General features: G+C 42.7%; 1 protein-coding gene across 1 annotated transcript in view; it reads right to left on the bottom strand.

Moving 5' to 3' along the window:
* MRPS35 (mitochondrial ribosomal protein S35) overlaps positions 1 to 21,207 on the bottom strand; it is a 53,854-nt gene that overhangs the window by 16,390 nt on the left and 16,257 nt on the right. Inside the window, exons 5-7 of the mRNA XM_006278074.4 lie at positions 19,714 to 19,853; positions 11,563 to 11,672; positions 5,101 to 5,170 (exon numbers count right to left, since the gene is read on the bottom strand). Coding sequence (XP_006278136.2) covers positions 5,101 to 5,170; positions 11,563 to 11,672; positions 19,714 to 19,853 — 320 coding nt within the window. The remainder of the gene's footprint in view (positions 1 to 5,100; positions 5,171 to 11,562; positions 11,673 to 19,713; positions 19,854 to 21,207) is intronic.

Genomic DNA, 21,207 nt, shown 5'->3' with positions numbered 1-21,207 from the left:
CCACTGCAACTGCTGGCCCACTGAGCAACCCTTGAAAAGTCAGAAGGCCAAGGCACTTCAGGGCTGGGGCAGGGATGGGCTCCCTTGAGCAAGCTGCAGGCAAGGCAAGGGCCCCCAAAGGGACACTTGCGTACCTGTACACAAATGCCAGGAGCTTGGGGAATAAACAGGAGGAACTTGTTCTCCCGCTTAACACAAACAACTACTATGTCATAGGGATAACGGAGACCTGGTGGGACTGCACCCATGACTGGGCCACAGGTATAGACGGCTATACCCTGTACAGGAGAGATCAAGTGGACAAAATGGGCGGGGGTGTACCTCTCTATGTCAAGGAAAGCTACACGTCCCTGCAAGCTGACATTGGCATCCAGGGTGGACGACTGGAGATCCTCTGGGTTAAAATCTGTGGGAAACACGGCACAGAGGACACAATGATGGGAGTCTACTACAGACCTCCAACCCAGGATCAAGAGCTTGACCAGGAGTTCGCCAGGGAATTGGCTGAGGCTGCACACTCCTGGTGCACGGTTGTCATGGGAGACTTCAACTACCCAGACATCTTATGGGAAGAGTGTTCAGCCAAATCCAAGGGGCCGCAAAGCTCTTTCGTACGTGGATGAGCTCTATCTGACGCAAGAGGTCTACGGGCCGATGAGAGGTAAAGCGCTGTTTGACCTGGTACTGGCAGCAGGGGACGACCTAATCAGCGACCTAATGATTGAAGGGAAGCTGGGTGACAGTGACCAGAAGCTGATCACCTTCACCATCCACCATAAAGCTGGCAAGTCAGTCAGCAACACTGAAGTCCTCGACTTCAGGAAAGCTGACTTTGACAAGCTCAGGAGGCTTGTCAGCGAGGCCCTAAGAGACCACGACCCAAAGGGGAGGGGAGTTCAGGATCATGGGTGATCCTCAAAGGAGCGATCCTGGATGCACAAGCTTAGTCTATCCCATCTCAGAGGAAAGGCAGCAAAAGGGCATAGCAGCCCCCTTGGCTCTCCAGGGAACTAGCGGACCTCCTATGTCTAAAAAGACAGACCTACAAAGGATGGAGGACTGGCTCCACCCCAAAGGAGGAATATTCTGCACTGGTCTGGACCTGCAGGGAGCGAACAAGGAAAGCCAAGGCTGCGACGGAACTCCAAGTAGCTACAAGTATCAAGGACAATAAAAAGTTCTTTTTTATATATGTGGGGAGCTGGAGGAAAAGCAAGGGCAGCATTGGACCCCTGCTAAACCAGATGGGACAACTGACAACCGACGCCCAGGAAAAAGCCAACCTGCTAAATAGGTACTTTGCACTGATCTTTCACCAGTGATCTTTCACCAGTCCCTAGGGAGGCTCAGGTGAGGGAGATTGCTTACCCTTCATCAATGCTGACCTTGTGAAGAAACACCTTGAGAGGCTGGATACCTTCAAGTCAGCAGGCCCTGACAGTTTACACCCCAGGGTACTCAAGGAGCTGGCTGGCATCATTGCTCAGCCCTTGGCACAGAACTTCAAGAAGTCCTGGCACTCTGGTGAAATGCCAGAAGACTGGAAGGCCAATGCGGTGCCTATCTTCAAGAAAGGGAGGAAAGTGGATCCGGCAAACTACAGGTCCATCAGCCTGACCTCTATCCTGGGGAAGATCTTAGAAAAGATTATCAAAGAGGCCATTCTTAACAGACTGGCCGATGGCAACATCCTGAGGGATAGCCAGCACGGGTTTGCTGTGGGTAGGTCTTGCTCGACCAATCTCATTTCCTTTTACAACCAGGTGACCTGTCACCTGGACAAGGGGGAAGAGATTGATGTCGTATATCTTTACTTTAAAAAAAGCCTTCGATCTGGTATCCTATGATCACCTCTTAGCAAAACTGGCTAGCTGCGGCCTCACCACGATCTGCTGGCTGGGGAATTGGCTCCGTGGTAGGACCCAGAAGGTTGTGGTTGATGGAAGTCAATCATTATGGTATGCTGTGGCCAGTGGGGTCCCTGAAGGCTCTGTCCTTGGGCCAACACTATTCAACATCTTCATTAATGATGTGGACATTGGTATCAGAAGCGGACTGGCTAAGTTCGCTGACGACACCAAACTCTGGGGTAAAGCGTCCACACCTGAAGACAGGAGGGTGATCCACGCTGACTCTGACAGGCTCAGGAAATGGGCGGACAAGAACCTGATGTTTAACACTGACAAATGCAAGGTTCTCCACCTTGGGAAGAAAAACCTGCAGCATGCTTATAGGCTCAGCAGTGCTACGCTGGCTAGCACTGTGGGTGAAAGGGACTTGGGGGTCATGATCGACTACAAGATGAACATGAGCCTTCAGTGTGAAGCTGCAGCTAGGAAAGTGAGCAAAACGCTGGCTTGCATCCATAGATGCTTCTCAAGCAAATCCCAAGACGTCATTCTCCCATTGTACTCTGCCTTGGTGAGGCTACAGCTGGAGTACTGAGTCCAGTTTTGGGCTCCACAATTCAAAAAGGATGTGGAGAAGCTTGAGAGAGTCCAGAGGACAGCCATGCACATGATCAGAGGTCAGGAGAACAGACCTGATGATGAGAGGCTGAGAGCTATGGGACTCTTTAGCCTGGAGAAGTGCAGGCTCAGGGGTGACCTGGTGGCCACCTATAAGTTTATCGGGGTGCTCACCAGGATCTGGGGGGGAACGTCTGCTCACCAGAGCACCCCAAGGGATGACAAGATCAAACCGTCACAAACTCCTCCATAACCGTTTCAGGCTGGACATAAGGAAGAACTTCTTTACTGTCCAAGCCCCCAGGGTCTGGAATAGACTGCCACCAGAGGTGGTTCAAGCACCTACTTTGAATGCCTTCAAGAGACATTTGGTTGTTTATCTTGCTGGGATCCTATGATCCCTGCTGACTTCCTGCCCCTGAGGCAGGGGGTTGGACTCGATGATCTTTGAGGTCCCTTTCAGCCCTAATGTCTATGAAATCTATTCCTTAGCTGCATGTTCCCTCTTTCCTTCCTGTTATGCTTGTCACTGACTTGTACATCTAGCTCATAACCTCATTGGGTAGGTTCTGTTCGTATGGTGCCTGGTATATTGGGGACATAACTCTGCAATATAAATAAATGTTGGAGTCTAATGTTAGAGATCCTAGGTCTTGGTCTGAAATGCTAATAGAAAAGGAAGATACCTTAGAGCAAAAACACTTGAATGTAAGACTTGAAAGGAAGGTTAATTCATAAGCTGTTTTTCAAATAGCCTCCATACCAGAGGTGGGCAAACTATGGCCCGTGGGCTGAATCTGGCCTGCCAACTGACTGGATCTGGCCAGTGGCTGCCCCTGCAGCACTCCGTATGGGGCTGAGCCCCACCTGCTCCCACCAGTGCAGCCCACACCGTGCTCCCACCTGCCTGGGCCCCAACCACCGTGCACAGCTTCTGATGGGGCTATTCTCAGTGCTGCTCTGCTCCCCTCGCCTCCAATGGGAGCTGCATGACGGAAGCTTCCCCCTCATCTGCCCACCCAGATCAGCACAGCAGGGGCAGGAGGAGCCACTGCTGGTGGAAGCAAGGGGAGCAGAGCAGAGCAGCATCCAGCTGGCTGCAGCTGCACCAGGAACAGCTCTACCAGAAGTTGCATTTGCTGGTCAGGGCCCTGGCTGGTGGGGGCTGTTCTGTTCTCCTCTCCTCCAGTGGAGGATCCTCCTCCTGCTCCTGCCTGTGCTGCACTGCTCCAGGCAGGCAGAGGGAAGCTTCAGCCAGGCAGCTCCTATCCCAGTGCATGGGCTTTGGCTCCAGCTCCCGGCTGCTTTCCACCTGCTCTGCCTGCCCACGGATAGCTGCTCATGACCTTTTGAGAGGTTTTGTAATGAAAAGACATAGGGCAGAGGGTCTTCAAGATTCATGTCAAAGCTTGTCAACAGATGCAGTAATAGTGAACACACTACTTTATTTCCTTAAAAAAAGAAAAAAAGTAGAAAGCCCAACCCTCTTCGTCTTATTACCCTTTACCAAGAACATTCACACAAACAAACATGGCACTACTCTGTTGGCAAGGTGACCAAATCTCAAGATTACTCCTGTAGTGAGTTTAATGTTACTGTCTATAGGGAAGGCTAATCCCCACCAATATTTAAAGTTCACATAGATTAAAATAGACAGAGCCTGTTTGCTTATAGTTAACAAAATGCATCCACACTGCCTTTCATCAGCTCTGTTAAAAGGGATTACCACTGATCATGGGGAAAAAAAAAAAAAAAAAAAAAAAAAAATCAGATGTGTCACAGCAGGCCATCAATTTTTCATGGAAATCAAAGACAATTACAACTGATTGATGAGTTCATCAAATATTAACATGGAAGTTGAAAGGTAATAAAGGGGCAAGAGACTTGTGTGTATTGAATACACACCAACCACTTGCACTGCACTATCATATAGCCCAATCTTCCATCACTAAGTAATGCTAGAGCAAAGGAGACAGGTTGTTTGTCTGGAATTAATAAAAAGAACAGTGTTTAGACTCCGTTGTCATTGCTTACTATTGGAAACTCTGATCTGTCACCAGAGTTCATGATTTGTAATGCTGTTAAACAGGAAAAAATACCCATACTGGTAATGTACCAGTGAAAATAAAAGTTTCTTAAAATACATAAATTCACAGGCTGTATTTAATACTTAATAGCATGCTGTCTAAAATTACAACACGTGCATTCATTAGGGATGTTTCTGGTCAAAAGGAAGTATACCTTGCCAGAGTCCCTAATTTCACATATAGGTGATAAATTACTAACTATTGAGAACAGAAGCATCAAAAAGGTTACCTGAATGTTGATCATAGGGTCTTAAATTAACTATTAATTACTATGGTCTGTAGAATAGAGTTTACTTCTAAGATTTTAAGTTTCTGCGATAGAATATTTGGTGCATGCAGTATCAAAAACTAAAGCAAGCCAAAAAGTTAGAGAAATGCACTCCGTGGTTCATTTTGGACAGAATAATTGATTATGCATTTAAATAGTCTAACTGCACCAATCATGCCCATCGAGATTTTTATAGTTAACAGAATATCATCATAGGTGAAGAGTTCTTTTCTGAAATAAGTGGTGTTTAGTTTGTTAGATAAATTCAATTGCTTACCCAAGATTCATGGTACAAAACTGTGAGGAGGTATATTCCATAATCATAGTTTTGTCTCCTTAGGGGACATCTGAAATTCAAAAGCAAATAAAATATTTTGAAATACAGCTGGTACCTTCTGGGATCTATAATCTAATAGCAAAAAGTTAAAAGAGTTTGTATATTCTGTACCCCCATATTGTAGGGAGGTTTTGTATTAAGCTTCAGTTCACAATCTATTGCTCAAGCCATGTCTAATTACAAGTTATTGACACATTATTATGCTTTTAAGCACAAGATGAAGAGTGAACGAATAAATGGAAAACCAAATGGAGTCTTAAAGCTCAAACAATAAAGCAGATTTCAGTAACCATTAAAGTCTGTTCAAAGTCTCTGCCAGACCCAACCCTTAATGAAATTCTGCTTTCAATGGTCACAGGTCAGTCTGGACTGCATGAGATTTCAGTTCTGAAAAAAGCATGTTATTCAATTGGCTGAAGAAAATTCATTAAATAAAATAGTACATATAAAGAAAAACCATACATTAGCTTCTAACTTAAAAAAAATCTCAACAAACTTGGGTCAAGATAATACCAAATTGAAGAGAAACTCTCAATCAGAATGGGATACATAATCTACTCTGTAAGGTAAGTAAAATGTACAATCCTTGACTAATGGTCAGGTATAGGGATACAACTAATACAAGCAGCTCAGAGCCCTTAATAACCAAGTGCTACTTGAGGTCCAGAGTAGTGGTTCTCAACCTTTTTAGATTCAAGGCACCCCTTGGAAAAAGTGCCAGATCTTAGTTTTCACTTGTTTTTGGTTGAAGAAAAAATAATAGAGCAATTCTTTTGTTGCAAAGATCTCAGAAAGACCACAACAGGGTAGAATGTTTTTGACACAATGGATTCCCATTTGAAATCTCTGCAAATCTTGTTTGTACACCTAACACTGCTAACACTGTGTGGCACCCCATGGCACCCTTGAAAGGATCTCAAGGCACCCCAAAGTGTCACAGCACCCTGGTTCAGAAACACTGATCTAGAGAGACAACGTATTGCTTCCAAAAATAGCGTACAGCAGGGATGCTGAAGATCATCCCATCACACAACTGGCTCTTGCAATCCCCCACTTGAGAAAGTGGGTGTCCCACTGTGCTCCATTTTCCCCTTTGATTCATACTGATTCCTCAAACCAACTTTCAGACTCCTTTCCAGGCTGGAAGGTAGGGTGTTAGTCATAAGCTGTTCTTATTTTCCTCTTCTGACCTGCATATGATAGCTATATATGGCAGGGGAGCCATCCTATATTGAGGCAGTCCCTTGACGGCCAGCACAGCACCTACTCCTCTCCCACTGCAAACTCCCAAAAACTCCTAAAACCCAACAAAGAAGCATTAGTCAATGATGCTTTTCCCATTCTGAACGAGGCAAGGGAAGAAGAAGATCACGCAGTACTTCCTACTTATCCTCTCTTCTTAGGAATGACCCAGCTAGATCCAAATTACTGAAAAACCAAACTAAAAACTTGTAAAAGGAAGTACAATCGTATTTTTAACACAATCTAAAATCTTAGAAACAAAATACAGATTAGAACCCCAAACAGCTGCACATCCATTCAACAACATGGTTTTCTGCACTGCACTTTCTTTCCTTTTAATCACTTCTAAGGAATGAAAAGGAAAGTTGGCAGAGAGGAGGGGGGGAAGAAGGAAAAGTGTTTCTACTCAGCATGAATTATTATACTACAACTGTTACCTCTGCATGCCACTAAATTTAACCTGGAATGAAACAGGTACAAGTCTTGCTCCACTTGTATCATTACAGTGGCAGGGCTAGGTTAGTTACAGCTCACAGTTACTGACATGTTTTGTACCTACTCAGGGGTCAGTCTTAACCCGAGCAGTTGCTCAATATTCTACTACCAACAAGTTTCTACTACCAGTTACTGGATCAGAAAAAGATTGTGTTAACAATACTGAGAAACATTAAATGGAGTGGTCTCTAGAATCTAATGTATAAGAGCTCATTTACAGACTTACAAAAAGGTGAAATACCAGGTCGGGGCATGGCTTCCAGAGCAATTTCCTAACACATTAAAATGAATCCTTATTGGAATAACTACTTCTACAGCACACACAAATAGCAGCCAGGATTTAGTCAAAATAACACACAGGGATGGACTCAAATATTTAAGTATTCATAATCAAGTAACAGGAGTAGATTTAAAGAAAGTTACCTGAAGAGACCCGTCTTACAGAAGCTTTTATTATTGGTGACGATGCTCAAAACTGAGAGAATCCATTTTCATTCAAAGAACCAGAATTTCCAACGCATCAAGCATGAAAGAGTTCCTGACCACAGGCTGCTAGCAACTGTCAGAAAACTAAAGGTCTACTGCTTAATCAACCATAAGTCTGTCCACAAAGACTTGCCACATTTTGTCCAATACTTTGCATGACTGAACCTAATTCAAGTCTTAGAACTGACAAGGTGACTGTTTCTTTAGGGAATATAAAATGTGTGTAACATTATACTTTTTTCTTTTAAAATACAAACCCAAAGAAAAGTTCAATGCTTCTATTCATGGGCAGAGCTTGCTTTTAGTTTAGTGCAATTAAAAAAAAAAAATACTGCCTCCAGATTGGAGGTGGGCCAGACCTCTCTCATGAAATAATGTCAGCCCCTAGTACCACCTGAGGAGTTCTACCAAGAACATTAAATCTTGTTTCACATGATCCCTAATTGGTGAAGTATCATTTAACTTTAATTATTTCCTAAGAAAATAAAAGATGTAAGCACAAAGAGAATTGGATTGAAGGCAAAATTAAGCATGATGAAAGCAACCTAGATATATGAAAATAACATGTAACAAATGCCAATTTTGTGAGGTATCATTAAAAGCCCCTCACACCTCAAAAACATTATCAAGTGAGTAATTTGTTTCAAAGCACAACCACACTTGGAATTTCTTTACAGCCCTCTCAAATTATATCTATCGATCTGTGCAATGACATACATCACCATCATGATGGAAGAGATACTTCTGTTGTACTAAATCAATAATAAATAGAGCTGCAATCTGAATTTCCTGATGTACTAGTTTCTGACATATATAACCAGGATTACAGTAGTCAGCCTAGTAAATTGATGATGACAAACATTGATCCTTTATATATGTTAGGATTTAAAACAGAGCAACTCCATCATTTTTAAAAAGTTCACGCTACTGCTGCACAAGTTCCCGAGGGCAAAAAATCCTACAAAAGTGGTTCTTAGCTGTTGCAGTGTTAACTCAAATCTAATACTTCACCATTAACTGCCTTCCTACCATCACAGCAAATAGGGTTAGAAGGGGTCTTAATGGATCATTCAGATCACCCCCTTGCCCAAAGGCAGGATCAACTGTACCTAAACCAATCTTGACAGAAGTCTGTCTGACCTGTTCCTAAAAGCAACCAATGACAGAGATTCCAGCTTCCCTATGTAACTCATTCCAATGCTTAACTTTCTTTATAGTTGGAAAGTGTTCCCTAACATCAACCAATTTCTCTTGCTGCAGCTTAAACACCATTACTCTTACTCCTATCCCCAAGTGAACATGAAGCAAAAGGTACTCCCTTTCCTCTCTGCAGTAACCTTTTACACATACTGAAAGATGTATCTTCCTTCAGCCTGTTTTTCCCTAGATTAACCAGATCCAGTTTCTTTAATTTTTTCTCAATGCAGCACTCATTCTAGAACTCTGACCCTTCTATTGCTCCCCTCTGGAGTCTCTGAAGCTGATCCATACCTTTCATGACCTTTGGAGCCCCAACCTGGAAACAATACTCCAGGTAAGGCCTTACTGCTGTTGAGTAGCTTAGAAAGATTATTTCAGATTTCTGACATGACCCCCTTTGTAAATGGGTTTGGGGTTCCTGCTGTGTCACAGACTGGCTTCCTTGGGAGCCCTTCAGCCATTCCTCTTAGTACACACAACAGTTCTTGCCCCGAACAAATGACTAAAGCAAAACCTTAACCTTTCTCTAGGTGGCAGGAAAAACCTCTGTAGCTCTGGCCCCTTCTTAAAAGCGAGCTCTTCTGGATTCCAAGCTGCCTCCTGGTCACAAACTGTTCCTTCCCAGCTCAAGCTCCTTGCTCTTTCTACCTCTTGGGTTTTTACTCACAGCTAACCACCCACAGCTGGGTTCCTACCCGAGGGCTGTCTGTCTTCATAAAAGGGCCAGATCTTCCTATTGAACCCCTGTTTATACATCACAGCATGATGCATCTTTTTTCTTCTTGCCACAATGTGACATGGCTGGCTCTTGTTTGTTCAGGAACAGAAGTTACACAGAAGCCAGTTTAAATAATCAGAAACTGATTTAAACCTGTAACAGAATAGAAGTTCAGTGCACATATGCCAGTTTCAAAATGGCTGAAACTGGTTTAAGATAAATCTGGTTGAATGTAGTATGAGACTTAACTGATTTGGGTCAAACCAGTTTATGAAACTTCTGTCCCAGATCCATTGCTGGTTTAAGTTGAATCACAGTCCCCCAGCATCCCAACATGCTTTCCAGCCCTAGGCTGGGCTGTGCTGTCTGCTCCAGAAGAGAACGAGTGAGGCAGGGAAGGCAGGAACTGCCCCCACCCCAGGCATCCATCCACACACACACACACACACACTTCATTTTAAATCGCAGAAAAACACAGATTTGGGAATTTTTATCAGAGAATTTGGGATTGTTAAACAGAAAAAATACAGAAGCCCTGGTTATCAATTAATCTTTTAACTGATATAATTAGAGGAGGTTGAAAGGATAATTTTTTTAAAACAATAGTTAAATCCTCACTACAAGGAAATATGGGAAATGGGGTAGGAAATCAACTTGGCTGAAATGTGACCTCTAGTACCTTAAACTCACGTGTTCGTTCATATGTATGTATGCATGCATGTCAGTTGAACACAATGCTTTATTGATATATTTACAATTTTAAAGCAATTTGGAAGCCTACCCATGCCTCAATCATTATAATAAAATAAATTCTAAATACCAATGTATTTTGATGCTTGATTTAATGTTTTTTTTTTTTTTATCATGGAAAATCAGAGCTCCTCCTGCCCCTTTCACTTCACTAGGACGTGGGTCCAGCTGCAGCTGTCCTCCCCCCCACCCCCCGAGCTGGTCTGGCCAGGCTGCAGCCCGGCAGCCCACTGTGAGCACAGGAGTCTCAGGGGGCACATATCAGCAGGCTGTTTGTGCCCCCTCTCCCCATAAAGTTACCTGGAGGGAGCTCTGAGAGCTGCTCTCCATTACTGTCTGGCTGTCACATTCATGTGCATGCAAACAAATGCACATGGCACCCCCTACATCCTGCTCCCCCTGGCTGCAAGCAGCCCCTTGCAAGCTGAAACTTTGCTAGCCTGCAAGGGAAAACCAGCCATTTCCCAGGTTTTTTCCTTTAAATGAGAAAATCCATGTTTTCCCACAAATGGAAAACCTGGATCCCTGCCGATAAACACATACCTAGTCCCCGCTGGAGGGTGTGGAGTCTCAGCCTGGTGTCTATTCCACCCTGCCCTGCCATGGGAGTAAGCCACACCCTGGGAACGAGGGGCTGCTGACAGACCCGCTCGGACACAACTATGCTCCAGAGGCTTGGCAGCCAGTTCCTGCAAGATGACACATCACCCTTGTTCAAAGCCTTGGGGCACAAGAACCAGTGAGTAAGAGGTTATAATGTTGGCGAGAAAACCACAGCTGTACCTTCATCTTTTCAAAACTAAGATTTTTAATTTTTCTAAACAAATCACTGCAGACTGGGAAAGGGGACTTCAACTTAACAGTAAGTAACAATAGAACAACCTACAAAAATAAGTAATTGTAAATTGTATTTAATAAACTTAGTTGTAATAGGAGGTGATCGGCTCTAACTGGTACGCAAAGGCTCATGACAAAACTTGATTAGACTCCATGCCAGTCATGGTTACTCTTAATTTCCATATCTACAAAATGCGGGTAATGTTTAGAGTCAGAGAATTGTAAAGATTACCTAGTAAGCACTTGAACAACATTATGTAGCCAAAGAGACACTCCCATAGTAACAACATGTATCCTATTCCTGAATTACATCCTTAATTTTTAGGACACATTGGTTTACAAATGAACCACATTTCTGGATAAGCCTCTGAAATGCAGTCGGTTGTTCTGGCAAATAAACTACTCCCTTACACTCTGCTGCATGTAACTGTAAACATTAACTAAATGTATAAAATAGCAATTAAAAAAACCCCATACTTTGCCATCAACTGGTGATCTTCTAGACAATTATTAGGAATGTCTTTAGAAACAAAACAGCTGAAGAGTTTATTTTCATCATCATTAGGTCAGAAAGGAGTACTGGGTTAGTAAGACAAATTGATATGTTACTGAAGACATCTTCACTAATTTCTAATAGGACCAAAGCCACAGACACTTTTCTTGTGTTACCATACCTGTCTGTTGTAATGGTAAGGATATCTGTATCCTTGCTGTACCGCTCTCCTACAAGTTTAATAAGCTTCTTTTTCGCATGGTCATCTAAATTCAGCTTGGAAAGTTTAACCTTGAAGTACAAGAAAAATGTTATTAGTTCTTTTACAAATCCAGTCCTCATACACTGCCAAATATTTAAAAAATTGTTAGGCAATTTGTGTCAGAAAACTTTTACTCAAATATAAAAACCAGGGCAGAGGCATAAATTTGAAGAATTTCCTCAAGTTCTTTTAATAAGTAATGTGATTGAACACAGATCAGATATTATTTCAGAATGAAAAGTGTTGGGTAAATTAATTTCCCATCTTCCCAAAGCTAAAAAAAATAGCAGGTAACTTTTGCATACATCACTAGGACACACTCTTAGATTCCCAAAATTGTTTGCCACAAGAGTCCTAAAGCAGAAGAAGAAATTTTTTTTTTTTTTATATCAGTTCAAGGTTCTCTAGAATACTACTCTATTACTGGGGGATATTTAAATGGATGAAGGATGTACACAGCTATTAAAGACATTACAGATCATAATGATTGTCTAGTCTAACCACCTATGTAACAGAAGTTACTGGTTTTCACCCAGTAGTTTTGCTTCAAGTTCAATCTGAAATTGCAGAGAAAGCAACTACGTAGCAGAAGACTCCAACTAAGAGGAAGTCAGATTGAACACTACACTTGATCTGAGCCTTCAAGAGGCCGAGAAGCGATGAGAGCGATTACATGCAGAGTCTAAGCAATAATAGGTAAATTGCTTTTACTGGCTGTAAATTACTTGAAATGACAATGAGCGGAGGATTCAGAGGACTCTGAAACACACTACATTTAAGGTGCAATAAACATATTAACTGTGCCATAGATAATACCACTGCTACATATGCTAATGATTCATAGCTTCATGAAGTGGCAAGCCAGCTACACAGATGTTCCACATATTTTGTGGATTTTTGTGGCTGGTTTGTATTCTGCCATAAATTAAACATGTAGCATGTCCCTATCCTAAAAGGGACAATCAACTGACTGACCGGGACAGCACCAGTCTCAACACTGAAAATGGAGTGCTGTGGGAGTGTTGCAAGGTTCCCCAGTTGGGGAGAGTCAAGGGGTTCTCCAGTCCAGAAACCTGGCAACACCTAGTACCAACAGCCTTCCCCGTCTTGCCTTAACTAATAATACTTATATTAAGCAACAGCACACAAATTCCTCTGAAAAGAAAAAAATTCAAAGAACAAGCAACAATCTGGGAAACTGCTCAAAGTTCAAAAATCCTGCTTGGGGAAAAAAACCTGCAGAATAATCATGTAAAGGCTTTAAAAATGTCAAAAATCAAGGAGTAACTAAAGAGCTAAAAGAAATAAGCATATCAGGAAAAAAGTATTAAATAGAAAAAACAATGTCCATTTGACATGTCCCATGTCTATCTATAGAATGGGCAACTGGATTCTGAATTTAGGACAATCAAATATGACACAAGCAATCAAGATGGCTGACAAGCGACTTCATGTGGATTACCTGCATTTTGATTTTGTTGTATGTCACCATAACTAGCAGAACCCTTACTGTAACATGAGTATTAAAAGATGGTCCCACCCTATGAAGCACATGCACCAGTTTTTAGGAAACACAAATCTGAAGACATCCTGCCACTGGCAATCAATTCCCTCTATTTGGAATTGAGTCAGGGCAAATCAATTTAAATCATCCACTTAAACCAAAGTTTTAAATCAAATAGGAAACCTTAATTTAAATAATCAATCAATACTTTAAATAATCAGGTGCTCCTTCCTCCCAGTCAAAGGGCTCTAGCAGCTGGGAGCAGCTCCTAGCAGCAGCTGCATCTGAGCTGCTGTATTATAGGTTAATCATTTAACTGATATGAGTAGAGGAGCTTCAATGGATATTTTAAAACGATATTTACATCCTTACTCTATATGCCTTTATTTGGATCTTTAATTTTTACTATTATGTTAAAAGTTGTAAATGATTAATTTTTTGTACTAATGCATACCATATTTTTTATTCACAAGTGTCAACTTACATTTGGATGGAAGTTAGAATTCTAACGAAATGTTACCAAAAAAGCAATTTAGTTTACTTAACTAATTTTAAAAAACCCCAGTATCTGAAACATACTGGAAACACAAAAAAATGTGTGTTTTACTTTTAAAATGGACTAGTAAACAAAATATTATCTACACTAAGAGAACCACACTGGATTGTTTTTGGTTACTGTCCTTCAAGATTTTACCAATAGAAACTATCTAGAACTTCATGCTCCTAGTAATACCCAAGTTAGCCGAGATACCAAAAGCAGTGTAGCCACATTGTGACCCTTCACCTGGGCTGTTGGACCATTTGTCGAATCAGGATGCAAGACTGTAGAAATTAAAGCTATCTATTTGCACGGAAATTTTAAAAAGCAGTTCAAAATACATTTCTGTCTTTTGCTCACTGCACTTTTCCATTATGTAGATATTTTGGGTTGGGGAGGGAAAGAGTGTGCTTCCTCTCACTGTAGATCACCCATCCTTGCAAAATAACCATTACAACTCCTCCCAAATGTGGAATGTTCTAGAAGTTTCAGTACACTTGAGGGGGTCTGGCTCTGTTCAAGACAGGGTCACGTTCATATGGCTTTCTTCTCCAAGTGGCTCACCCCGCTAAGAGCAATTTGAAAAAGGAGTATTTTGGTCTAATCTGGGCAGAAACAAACAAACAAACAAAAACCCATTCTCTTGGAAGGATCTGGTTGCACACCCTTAAAACCAGATCTTATTCCATCTATTTGGTATTTAAGCGGTACTACCATGTCCAGGGCTCTAAATATAATCCTGCTCAAGAATATTTCAAAGGGGTGTAAGCAAGTGCCAGAAAAGCATGCAAAAGCGCAGGTTTCCCCTTGCAGGCTGGCAGCATGATTAGGGGATGATTACAACACAGCCAGGCAGGGTTGTGGCAGCAGCCTCAGCTGCCAGATGAAGGTAAGTATATGGGGAGCAAGGGTTGGAGGGCCAGGGCTTGGGGACTGTCAGGGTGGGGGAAGCAGCATGTATGCATGGACAGAGGGGATAGGTGTGTGTATTGGGGGGGGGGGGAGGAAGAAGGTGCCTGATGGCACTGGGGGAAGGTGGCCAGGAGCCAAGGCTGCAGCAGGGCAGGGGGGTATGGGTCATGACAAGCCACTGATCCTTGCAAATGGGTCCTGGTACAAAAAAATGTTTAGAAGCACTGCCCTGGAGCAGTGGTTCTCAAACTTTTTTGTACCAGGACCCATTTGTAAACATTGATGGCCAGTCCTGACCCAGTTAATACTTTAAACAGAAAACAGCCCCCTGGTCCTGCCAGTGCCCCTCACTCCCTACCTGCTGCCCCCAGCCCTACCTTGTGTGGGGCAGGGGGTGGATGTGTGGGTATGGGGGGGCCCACAAGTAGCCCTTTGCAGGCTGCAACTCAGATAGCCTGCGAGGCAAAATCCATGGTTTCCCACATTTTTCCCCTTTAAAAGAGAATCCATTTTTGAAGTTTGTTCACAACCCTTTCATATATTCTTGCAACCCATTTTTGGGCCACAACACACAGCTTGAGAAGTGCTGTCCTAGAGGGCACTCCAGTCCCTGTTCTGCCCACTATTCTCTCAGACCACTGCCCTACATTTGGCCTGCCATGCCTTGATGACTAGGTAAGATATGGGAGGCTGTACTCAGAGATCAGAGTAAGCCCTTGGTATTTCACTGTCTTGCTCATCCCTAAGCAGCCAGCTTCCAGCCCTGATCCTTGCTTGAGCAAGACATTTCACTTCTGGCCTTTCCCTTATCTACAGACTCCCTGAGCCTGTCTTACTTGCTCTTCTGTCTCAGGACTTGTCAGCCCTCAACTGTGACCCTTTAGGTCTTCACTGCTTTAAGGGCTCCCTGCACTCTGGGCCCTTGGCCTGCACAGTTGCTGAAGGGCCCTGACCCTTGCAAAGCACTCACGCTCTCTCTCCCCCTGCCTTTCCTTCTCAACTCTGGTCTCCTTGGCCCACCAGGCCCTGGACCCCAGGTCAGATCATTTTCTCCTCTCTTTCTTCTCTGCTTCAGCCCTACGCAGTCCTCTGGATCCCAGACCCTTACAGGGCTCTTTCCCTGGTCTTCAACCTCTTAATGTTGGGCCCCAAGCCCTCTCTCTCTCTTCCCTTTGCTCATCTTTAGCCCCACACAGCCCCCTAGGTCCCAGACTCTGGTAGGGCTCCATCCTTGGGCCTTAGCACCTCCCACACGCTACTCAGATTCAGGCCCACACAGCCCCCTGGGTCTCAGGCCCTGGAAGGGCTCTTCCCCTGGGCCTTAGCCTTTCCTACCACAGGGTGTCTCCCAGGCATCCTACCCTGCCTGTGGCTTCCCAAGCATCCCAAATTGCTAGTCAGGCTATAAACAACTCAACTGAAAAAGTGCTCATCTTGGAGAGGTATTCTTCAGCTCCTTCCCCCTTCCTAATCAGAACCAGTTGCACATCTGGCCCTGGGCTAGACTTATACAGCCCTTCCTCCTCTCCCTTCCTGACTGCTAGTCTTCATGGCCAGGCTGACAGGTTTCCTCTTCTGTCCCGATTAACAAGTTTATTGATCTGGTCTGCATCTTTACTTCCCCTCACTTGCTTCCTATCTCCTCTGGCAACAAACTGACTGACCTACAGCTAGCCTCTGTGGTGCTGCACTTTCATTTCTAGTAGCAGGGGTCCCCTGCTATGGCAGAGGAAGGAATTATCAATTGAAACAGGTTCTGAGGTCCTTACTATCCCTTTCCTTACCCTGCCTGCTCTATAAAATCTGACCACCAAACCCAGTTTGCATGTCCATACAGACTTTCCTCAAAATTTCATGACCAAAAATACCACTTCTCATAGAATTCACATGACGACTCCTATAACACCGAAGATGGTTATTTACAACTACTAAAGGAAAGAGTCTCAACTCCAATTACTGTAAAATGAAAATCCTTCTTAACTTTAAATACAGGTTCAACCTCTTTGATCTGTATGAAAAGATAGGTATCTTTACCAAAATTACAGCACTTATTCTTTGAGTACACATTAAGTTTTTCAAGAATCTATAAGCAAGTTTAATTAATTAAATTACAATTAAATTAAAACTTGGGTATTTCAAGAAATTTAGTATGTGTCAGTATTTCACTGTCCCAAATGATTTCAAGAAGGAACAGCTTTGAATGGATAGCTGATAAATAGCTTAATTACAACCTTCTAAATAGTGTGTGTTATTAAAAATTGGTATTTTGTAGGCTACAGACACTGCTGTAATAGGAAGGATGGTGGTTAGTTGTTGCTAATTTGCAAACACCTTATTTTCTTATAGCTCCCACTCCCCTAAATGAAACATGCACCTTGTTTTTGAAAGACAGAATGTAGAAAAAAAATCAAAAAAACCCCCAAGATTTTTCCAGAGTCATGACCATTCATGTGACAGAGTAAATCCTCCTGGAAACAGTTTCCAGGAAGGGTGTCATTCCAGGAGTCAGTTTGGTGGAAAAAGCAGAAATTTTCTAGTGTGGTAGGACAACAAGGCTAGGCCTCAGACCTCTTCAAGGACAGTAGGAAGACTGTTACTTCTTTACTGTACATAGCTCTTTATATAAAGTTCTTGCAAATAATGTGTTATTTCCATAGGTGACCCAAGCAGGGTGCAGGGCCTAGGGCAAATCAGTCTTTGCGGGGCCCTGCCTCCAGATGTGAGGAAGCTGGTGGCGGATTCGGCGGTGGGGGAAGGGGTTGCTGAGTGGCTGGAGGTGATGGATTTGGCAGGGGGGCGCCGAAGCCAGCAGCAATGCAAAGTCGCCGCAGCCACTCTGCCCATCTTCACAGGGCCTGGGGCAGTCGTCCCAATGCGCCCCCCCGCAGGGATAGCCCTGATTATTTCTATACCACAAACCTCATCAACAGACTACAGACTGCATGCAGCAGCTCTCTCACCCTCAGTTAGGTCATTAGTTCTCTAGCCAAAAGTTACTGCCTCACCAGCAACTGTTAAAGAGTGTTATCACTGGATTCTGTCCCTGCTGTATGCAGCCCTAGTGGGAAACGAGAGCCATGTTGGGAGCCATAAGTCAGTGTCTATTTGCAATGTTCCACCCCACTTCTCTTCCAGCAAAGAAATCAACCTCTCTGCTTCAGATACACAACTCTGGAAGGCTGATTATGGAGAAAAAGATGGATGTGGTATAAGAGAAAGTACAGTAATTTGTAATGAGTCGGTGGCATGAGAGAGCCCCAATATGTCTAGTACCACTAGCCGTATTGCAGCTGTGCTTTGTACTGCTCTTGTTTACTGGTAACTCTGCCTTAAAAAAATTAACTGACTAATACTTAAGGTAAATATTACATGCCAACCAATCAGTAAAAATATCACATGGTAGCATTGTCTGTTTGTTAAGTATTCACATATGAAGTTTAACACACAGTTTTACACTCTGGTGGGATAAGAAACAAAACAGTGTCTTAATCACAACTGTACAGTTTTTGCCAGGTGTCACTGAAGGAAGAGTTAAGATTATTTGAATGCCAAAAACCATTAAATTGTTGTATATTTTTTAAGTCCAACTCTTTATTTTCTGGGTTTGTAATGCTCCTTTTGTTAGATAATTACAATATTTATTATTTTTACATCTAGTTTATACATGCACTTGCAACTGCACCCAAATGGATGTCTATCTTGTAATATTACTAAAGATTAAAACTGTATTAGGGCCCTTGAGATAAGCATATCACTTAAGACTGAGATACTTATACACAAATCAAAATAGTCGGAAAAAGTGTAAAAAGGCATCGTGTTTTTTCCCCCAACCAGACCCCAAGTAGGCTTTCAATATCCAAACATGCCCACAAGAAGCATCTGCTTTCTCTGTTTTTTTCTCAGAAAACATAAAAACTTTTTGTCCTGTGAACTCCTGAATATAAAGGGTAGTGTTTGAATCCCTAAGTCAATTACCTCCTCAATGTTCTAGGTCACCAAGGAATTCGTAGCCCTCCGAGGTATAACAAAACTTGATATTCTTGCTATTTGCAGAGTAAATGTCAGGTAAAGTTAGAATAGTGTCACAGATCTGTCTTAAAACACCCCTTTGACTTTTACAGATCACTTTTAAGGCCAAGAATAAAAGACTAGAGGCTCTGGTGGCCTCTAGTCACCAGAGAATTAAACTCCTAGTCTGGATTTCTGTTCTCAGGCAGAGTTCCAATTCAAGCTCTGCCACTATCACATTTTAACTAATTAAAAAATGAGCAATGCTGCTAGCCTGAGGACACTACTATTTTAATGCTATTAAGGAAGACCTAAGGCCAGAGCATAGATTAGTTCTCATTTTAAGTCTTATAGTTGGGGACCAACTGAATTTGAGGTGGCTGCCTGCCAATTCTGTGGGCAGAATACAGGGCCCAGTAGCCATTCATAGGCAGAGTGTGGCTCTGATCAACTGTGGGGAGCTGGTGGCCCCACCCCTCTCCACTGATTGGCTGTGAAGACTGCCTGTCGTGCAGCCCCACACCTCATCACTGACTGGCTGCAAGGGCTGCTGGTCATGCCGCCCTGCACCTCACCGCTGATTGGTAGAGGCAGGGCAACACGATAGGTAGCCCTCACAGCCAATCAGTAGTGAGGGGTGGGGGCACAGCAGCCATCTCAATGGCAGTCTGTGTGGATTTCATGCTTTTTGCGGGCAATGCTGCATTTCACAAAATCCTGATTTCAGCTGGTCCTTACTTACAGTAAATGAAAAATGCAAAAGCAATAAGGGCATCCCAGAAGATACATGAATGATATTGGTCCCAAAATGCTTGAGAAGCTAACCAGGGAAATTATTGGACAGGCATACCCTGACACAAGAAAAAACTACGTTTTCTTCAGCATATCTGTTATGGAACTGAATGCCTGCAGTTATAAATTATGCAGCTGATAACTTTACCTCTCTTCTTTAAATACTGTCAGAAAGCATGACATTTTTGGTCTTCCACTGCCTTTAACTTGAAGATGAACAGTAACGCTCTACATATGTCCCTTTAAATCAAGCTTTTTTCCTCAAGAATACTAGGACAAAATGGCTTCTTGTCAGTAAGGTCTACTTACTACTTACTCTTAAGGTTACCACTCTTGCTTTGGGATTACGAATAGATGGCCCTGCTGAAACATAATCTACTGTGTCAATTTCAACAGGAAAATGCTGCTCACATTTCTCATCACTGTCCAATGCAGTTGGCCATACAGTGCAGAAATCTGAAGAAATAAAAACAAACAACCAAGTTTGATTCAAGCAATATTATTGACATTCAGGTGACAACGGGACAGTACCATCATGTATCTGTATTTACCTTTTAAAGGAATTTTGTGTATTTAAGCAGAAACCATATGGAATAAATACTGAAAAATATCAAAGCCATTACAAGATCACATTACAGGATCACACCAATGACTTCCTTCCTCCCTCCTTCCCTTCCTCTTCCTTAAATATTAGCTTTGTTATCTACTGAAGAACTCTTACTGTATGTCTTCCCCAAAAAAGTTAACCTTTAAAGCAAGGGTTAGCAACCTACAACGCACAAAGAAGTTGAACCTGGCCTTGGGTGGAATGAGGGATTGGACAGCAGAAGGCTAGGTTGCAAGCCATGGTCTGGGGAGGGAAGAAAAATATTACACATGTACCCTAGCATGCATGGAATTCCACCAGCTCAGCGGGTTGCTACATTCTACATTAGCTTTATATTCCAAGCCACTGTAGAATGAAATACCAAAAAGAGCACATTATAGTGATAATTACCGAGGGGGAAAAGATGTAGATAACTAGGATAGAATCCTCATGGAAGGGAGAAGACTGAGCTTCTTGAGTACAGATATAGAACTGGTCTTGACCTCAGCCACAACCTGGGTATCAAGGAGGAACATACAGTAGTATCTAACAGAACTAACCTGTACCAGATACACTTTCAATTGGGGTACTTATTTAATTTTCCTCTGTTCTTCCAGATGCTTTCCTCCATGTTATTTCAGGCCTCAATGCACACAGATTATGCCAACGTTAGTAGAAGAGTAAAGTTAAAGGACTATATCCCTCAGTGCGGCTTGAGTTATATCGATATAAACATGCTTATACCTGCATGGGAAGGAGACTAAGAACATCTCCCAGTAAAACATTTCCCAGTTCATTATGGGGGTTGTACCAATATAGCTGCAGTGAATAAACTGCAGTTAACTGACACAGATATACCAGTTAAAGAAAGCTGTGTAAACCAGCCCTAGTCTTATCATTGAGTTACATCCAAACTCCATTCTCATCAAGACACTGGATTCATTCATTTCCTAACATTACCTAGACCTAACAGAAAGAGTCTTGCTAGCACATCACAAGCAACATCTGCCTACAGCCAGTCACCTGAGCTAACCCCAACTTCCTTAGAGGGGGAAAAAAGTGAATATGCAGACTTATGTTTCTTATTACATTCAATTTCAATGAGACCACAAAATAAGATACTGGACAATACTGACAGCGAAGTCTGACAAATTCCATCTTTAGATGTGGGTCATTTTCTTATTGCATTGTGGAATGGAGTATCTCAGGGGCTAGCAATGTACA

Source organism: Alligator mississippiensis, chromosome 4, assembly GCF_030867095.1.
Source record: "Alligator mississippiensis isolate rAllMis1 chromosome 4, rAllMis1, whole genome shotgun sequence".
In the NCBI taxonomy this organism is placed as follows: domain Eukaryota; kingdom Metazoa; phylum Chordata; order Crocodylia; family Alligatoridae; genus Alligator; species Alligator mississippiensis.
Note: the sequence above shows the minus strand (reverse complement) of the source record. Positions and strands in the feature narration are given on the sequence as shown.